Source organism: Belonocnema kinseyi, chromosome 10, assembly GCF_010883055.1.
Source record: "Belonocnema kinseyi isolate 2016_QV_RU_SX_M_011 chromosome 10, B_treatae_v1, whole genome shotgun sequence".
In the NCBI taxonomy this organism is placed as follows: Eukaryota; Metazoa; Arthropoda; class Insecta; order Hymenoptera; family Cynipidae; genus Belonocnema; species Belonocnema kinseyi.
In genome coordinates, this window is record NC_046666.1 from 115,046,843 (window position 1) to 115,053,975 (window position 7,133).

The following is a 7,133-nucleotide window of genomic DNA, read 5'->3' on the forward strand; positions in this document are numbered from 1 at the left end:
ACCTCAAGATTAGTGCAGCGGACTGTAAAACATCCGGTAAAAGTGCATCTCTGGGGTTGTTTCTCGAAACATGGGTTTGGGAGATTGCACCTACATATACTGAACTCATTTTTTGTAACGTGGTAACAAGATGAGAATTGAAAGCAAACTGAATGTTAAATCAAAAGCATGAAGGAGGGAGCTCTTCTTAATATTTTGACACCAAAATCATGTCGATACACCTTACCGACTGCGAGTAAAGCCACCCACGCTTTAACTTGACAGACTGTAAACCTTTGTCTGCCTACTTGTTACAACGTCGTTGTAAGTTTCATTAAATTTAAAGCATGAAATATCAATCGAACAATGAAGCTTACCCTCCATTTCCACGGAGAAACTTTTTTAAACAGACATGTAACTTTCATATAATGTTTATATATAGATATTTTATATAAATATTGCATGAAACTTGTGACTGTTTAAAGAAAAAAATTAAAGTCCAGAGTAAACATACAGTAATATATCACAGAATATGTGGACCTTATCGTTCTAATATCATTGACTGTCCTCACTTATTCGAATGAGATTCAATGCTTTAAAGCTTTGTAGAACATTCGAATGAAAAAGTGAGTGAAAGGTGCAATAACTTTATTATCCGAGTAATGTTTAAAACTTCCTTCTAAACTTGCTTCTAACACCTTTCTCTTAAGCTATTTTAATTCGGGATCTTCTATCTTACCACTGAGCTTTCTTTTTCTGCTTTCTCCTCCTGCGGTTTTTCTTTCAACTCCTTCATCGATATCATCCTCGTTATTAGCAGCATTGATCTTATTGGCTTCACTAGTACTGAGTTCGTTCCTAATTTCTTCATTTTGAAGGAGTATTGCAGGTAGTGAATTTTCTGCCATTGATGAGGGAACTCCAAGGTCTTGCAAAATTACCGAATCTCGACCTATGATGTCCAGCAGCAGATTGTTAATAGCAGTTAGAATACATTTTTTGACCCCGCCCTTTCCCGTATCACGAGCGTTGTCCACTTTAGCCTATTGAGAGAAAATGTTGAATAATTAATAACCTTTAGAAAATAAAAACATAAAATTGTATTAAAGTCGCTGTAACTGCAAAATAGAATATGACAATAACTTTGATCTACTTTCAATAAGGACGTTAACACTAGGACCTAACCAAAAAATTGAATTGCCTTATTTCAATCTATAAATAATAGAATTACATCATTGTCAGATTATTAGGGCCCATTCCTGTTTTGAGTCAAGTCTGCATTTGATAGTGAGCCCGTAATTCCAAGATAGACAACATTTTTCAATGTTCTTGAGCTAATTTTAAAGCTTTTTTTTCACCGTATCGTAGCAGCCTACAGGTATGAATCGTAAACAATTTCTTTTCGAATTGCAAGACCTTGAATTTGTAATACAAAATTTTAATAGGTTTGAAAACATCTTATCTGTAGGCAAATCAGAATAAAAGTTAAATCTATATTTTGAGGAAATTACATAGAAACTTCATGATTATATGTTTCATATATTTTACAAAAATATTTGTGTAACCAAAAATAATATTTCAATTTTTCCAGCTGTTTTGGTCTACTTTCAAGTTCTTGCAATTCGAAAAGAAATTTTTTACGATTAATGCTCGTAAGCTGTTGTGATACTATGAAAAAAAGCTTCAAAATGAGCCCAAAAATATTGAAAAATGTTGACTATTTCGGAAGTTATTTAAAATTTAAGAAAACATTCAGATTCACCCTATTTTTGAAAAATCTATTTAAAAAGTAGACAAATTGGCTTCATCCTGGGCTTATTTTAAAAAGAGTTTCGAAAACAATTAACCTTTTAAAGAGACATTTTTTTAGCTCTGGCATAATTAAAATTAAAAGAATTTATTCAGTCATGAAAAAGAGGTGGACGAAAACTTTTGCACGGCACTGTATGTCATTAGGTTAAAGCCTTTCAAAGGAACTCCAAAAAACAAGCTATTTTTCGTGTGTCTATAACCTACAATATGTAATACAAAACATGCAAATTTCGCAAAGTAATTACGGGCTAACGTAACTCTAAAACAGGCCAACCTTATTTATACTACATTTTTATATTATTAAGAAACTATGCACGTAATGCGCTTCAGACGAAATTTAGAAGCGTATTGCGTCAATAGGTCAATTTATATATGTTAGGCAATGTACACAATAGTTCGCAACATTCCTTAGAACGTCTTAATTGCGGAAAACAAGTTCTTATATTTACTTACCGTTGTAGTTCATTTAATGTTAGGCCAATATGTGTCTCGAATGTGTGTCCAATCATTCCCATGGGAAATAACACCTAACGATAAGACAAAATTGTAAATCTCCTTCCACTTCTCGGCTTTTGTTTCTTTTGTTAAATTGGGTGCGAAAGCACCAAAAAGTATTTCCCTGGCATCACGGATCTTTTGTAGAACACTGATCTTTTTTGCGTTTTTTATTTCCTTCGACGCCATTGCACAAAATTTATTTCATTCATTAATTTGAATATATCGCCGATACAACAACACTTTGGAGTCAACACACAGTCACACTTTGGAGGTTAAGATATATAATTCAAGTGCGCATACGCGCACTCGTAAAAGCGCTTGTAGCTTGTAGGAAATACTACTTGTAATTACAAGTGGACGCAAGACTTTTGTGAAACAGAAAATACAAGTGCTTGGAATTACAAGCTAGTAACTTACTAACTTGTAACTTATAGACTTGTAATTTTTATGAAATAGGCCCCAGAGGAGGTCGAAGTATTTTGGAAAAACAGATTTACTATCTCATCTGGAAAATAATCTGGACTCCTCTTTTTGCCTCACATTATTAACACTATCTCTAGAACTTCGCTATTCCGAGGGATACTTTTGCGGAAAACCTGCAAATCGAAAGTACAAGGTCACTCATGTATTTTACATGGACGATTTTAAGATCTTAAGTATCTGCAATGAACATGCTTGCCGTCCAGGTTGCACTCTATTCATTTGGACTGGTTTCATGTACGAAGAACGAGCTCAGATCCCTTGATAACGGGACACGAAAGGGTATGCACATGAACAAAAGCATGCATCTAAGTCTTCTGTTCCGCGACTGTACATCTCATGCAGTCAAGGTAGTCTCAGAATATTGAATCTTGAATGTCTTCAGAACAGGATTATCCTGGGTACAGCACATAGAGTTGCAAATGGAAGAGACCCTCTTCTTAAAATGGTCAGAAATCACGAAGAAGTGGGCAAAGGAGCGTTTCTGTACAAAGCAGCGAAAGAGGCTGCTAAAACACTCGGACTTAACTTCAGTATAAGGGGCAAGCAAAATGCGTCAAATCTTATCTATCTCGAGCATTCATTCCTAAAAGCCCGGATTAAGAAAGCACAGGAGAAAAACTTCCGTGAACAGCTCTTCGATAAGATGGTGCACGGCATCTTCCACATCCGAATGGATGTGCTTGCTCGCACCCTAGTCCAGATATCGAAATTCTGCCACCCTGTCTCCATTCTCCATATGCAACCTGGAGTTGTGTTATTAACTCCCATTGCCATTTTAACGAACCTATCTCGAATTTTTTCTATTAATTCTCTTCTGGCCCAGCCCTAGATTTCTACGCCATATATCCCTCCTGCTTTCACTTATGTGTCCATAAGATACAATCTTTTACCCAACCTATTAATTCCTGCTCTCTTTAAAACGCCCCAAGCTGCATTCGCAGCGATTCTTGCTTTTTCTTCTATTTTCTCCGTATTCTTTGTACTGGTTCCACCTGTTGGAAACCAATATCCCAAATACTTAATGTTATTTACTACTTCTAGTGTTTCCCCGTTCACTTTCAAACTCTTCCCTTGTGTCCGACTCCCCCCTTTTCTAAATACTATTAGCTTGGTCTTATTTTCGTTAATTTGTAATTCATTATTCTCGCCATATTTATCTAGATTTCGTAGCATTCCCGTGCGGCCCTCTGCGTGGTTCACCACAAAAGTCACATCTGCAAATTTAATTAAAAAAATGTTGGTTTCTCCTATTACAGTACCTCCTACATTTCCTTTTCCCCAAGCATCATCCATATCTTCTATAAATATGCTGAACAAGGTCGGACTAAGTGGACACCCTTGCCTTACGCTCCTGTTTGTAGAGAACGGGTTCGTGTTCCCTTCACTCGTATTTACCTCATTTAATGTTCTGCTGTATATCTTTCTTATCATATCTAACATTCTACCTTTTATACCTATTATCTTTAATTTTTCTACGAGTGTCCCTATATCGACTGTATCAAATGCCTTCCGGAGATCTACGAACGCCGTATATATTTTGCCGCCCTTCGCTTTCAGTTTGTTGTTAATCAGGGAATTGAGAACCCACATATGATCCCGTGTAGACCTTTTCCTCCTAAAACCTGCTCGACTTTCTTCGTAATTCCCTTCCTTTTCTAGTTAGCCTCTAAGTCTCTCGTCCAAGATGGCTGTTAGATTTTGTATCCGGTATCCAGGAGGGCAACTCTTATATAATTTCCCGTTTCATTTTCATTGCCCCCTTCACTTATAGGACGTATCTGCGCTTTTTCCCAGCCACGAGCCAATTTCCCTTCCATCTTGAACTCATTTACTATCCTGTATACTTCTAAAGCCCAAACTTTCGGTAGCCATTTCATTTCAGTAGCTTTCGAGACTGTTCCCTGCCAGCAGGTTCCTTTCTCTGTACTCCGTCCTTAATCTGCACGTGTTGAGACAAAGGTGGCGCTCTAGGTTCCCCTACTTGCTTTTACTTTTTTCGCAGTGTAAAAACTGTAATATTTAATCAAATGAAGCAATATATCCATTATAGTGACCGAGGACACTGAACTCACATTTTCACGAGCATACTCACGAGCATACTGATCAAAGTTTTCGATTTCTTAGATTTGTTGGATCCAGAATCACTTCAAAGTATAGGGACATACGTGCAAGGTTACTCCCTCAGTGGTCTGCCATTTAAAATCTGTATGACTTAATGAGAATGTTCTATGCTATAGTTTGGATCAACTTACATTTTATCTATTTGAATTTCGAGCCCTCACACTTTATGCCTATTTTGAAGGGATTAAAAAAATCAATTTAAAAAAATTGCATGTCCACCATCTAACTAACAAACATTGTGTTGCACGCATCTTGTCGTATCGCTCAGCGCCAGACCCTCTGGTGAGTAATAAAAATGCCGACCCCACAGCAAACCAATCCCAGATGTTTTTAAAGGCGCCAAATTCCTCCTTAAGATGAGGAGATCGAAACGACACGAGATAGAGGACAGTGACATTACAAATGCTTTTTATCAACCTATTTCGAAGGACAATGACGACACCAAACTTATGAACCACTTTGACCTCAACAGTACTAACACGAATATCGGAACACAGACTTATGACGCTTACGGCCAAAGACATACTAACAACAGAAATTCAGCAACGGCCCCCGTACCCAGCCTATTCTCGAATATCAATTCGAAGATACTGAGCGGGGTCCGTGTAAGGTGGTTATAAAATGCCTTTCTAATTCTGACCTTGCGAATATAGATGTCGATAGATTTAAATATGCGAAACTCCTTAACAAGGCGTTCCAGAATCCCATTGCAGACGTTGAAATCTCCGAATTCGGTTAACTGTCTGCTAAAGTAAAATCAGCCCGCGAAGCCAACATAATTTTGAACGACAAATCCGTTAAGAACATGGGTTTGATGGCCGTCATTCCATCAAACTTTGTCACATGTCAGGGTGTCATTGACGGCATCCCTCTTGAGCTGTCGGAGAATGAAATAAAAGACAACCTAGTTATCATCAGCAACACCCAGTCGATCTAAATTGTAGATGTTCATCGTCTAGACAGAGAAAATGTTGAAAAAGATGCCAACAAAGTTTCCAATGGGAAACTCAGGACCCCACGTCCCAAATTCAAGAGAATTCTTGGAATACATTGATTCTCTTTCCCCCTCATGAACCCTAGTGAATATAAAAATAAACAGTATCACCTGACGAAATCCGCCAATCATCGCAGGAACTCAGCTCCCAACCCTTTCCTCTCACCCCTGTATAACACAAGTGTGCAAGCTCCCTTCTCAATGGCTTTGCTTGACGCCCTTCATGGGCATTTAACAAAGGAAGCCCCTGACCATCCAGACTATACAAACAATCAGAATTTTAACCCTCCCCAATAATCTTACGCTACTTCGACTCCTTGCTCCCCCCCCCCCCCCCCCCCCCCCCCCCCGCCCCAAACAAAACACCCTAGTCCCTTCTTCACCATCGAACTTACTTACAATTATTAGATATCTACTTCTAATGCTCATTAATTAACTCTATTTCAGAAAGTATCTCTTCTCTCTCATCAAATCTTGTACACCCGTAGTATGGCACATGTCGTTGGTTTGCGAATTATGCAATGGAACTCTCGCAGCGTAACTAACAAAAGAAGTGATCTGAAAACTATTTCGAAGTGCTCTAACATCCTGTTACTTTGTGAAACATTCCTGAAGCATGATAAATCATTCTCCATAAATAAAGATTTTAATATCATTAGAGATATTAAATTTAGACTTTATTGATGATTTAGACTTTATTTCTTTAATTACGGGAAGTCAACTCATGTTAATCGCCCAGATAATTCTCCCTCGATTCTGAAAATTACTGTTATAAGCCTTTACCTTTTTACCTTTTGTGTACATGATGTATGGGACGACTCTCTAAACAGTGACCACTACCCAGTAGTCACTAGTCTGAGTATGCAAGTACCTATTTCAAACTATTATTCACCCAAATATAACTTAAAACGAATTAACTGGTCGTTCTTTTCTTCCAATTTAAAAAATCTCGTATGATCCAGGGCGACTGACATTTTTCCACCGACGTCGGATCCTATATCTAGTTGCAATTATTTTGTTGAATGCGTGGATGAGGCTATCTTGTTATCCGAAGTACCCTCAGCCACTTCCAAACCACTAACCCATGGCCACCCTTGTAAAAATAAATCTTTCGTTCCAGCTGCTTGGTGAAATGAGGCATGTGATAATGCTACGAGGGTAGTTCAATAAGTCCTTAGAATGAAGTATAAAAACAATTTTTTTTGGGTAAATTTTTTTTTATTTTTCAACATAATCTCCTTGGAGC

General features: G+C 37.7%; 1 protein-coding gene across 5 annotated transcripts in view; it reads right to left on the minus strand.

The window, feature by feature from the left end:
- The window catches only part of LOC117182365 (UDP-N-acetylglucosamine--dolichyl-phosphate N-acetylglucosaminephosphotransferase), a 174,950-nt gene that overhangs the window by 93,737 nt on the left and 74,080 nt on the right, over positions 1-7,133 (minus strand). The window contains exon 6 of one of the 5 annotated variants that reach the window (XM_033375564.1): positions 1,003-1,022. The exons of the other annotated variants lie outside the window; for them this stretch is intronic. Coding sequence (XP_033231455.1) covers positions 1,018-1,022 — 5 coding nt within the window. The 3' untranslated portion in view covers positions 1,003-1,017. Of the gene's footprint in view, positions 1-1,002; positions 1,023-7,133 lie in introns of those variants that run through there. 5 annotated transcript variants of the gene reach the window in all.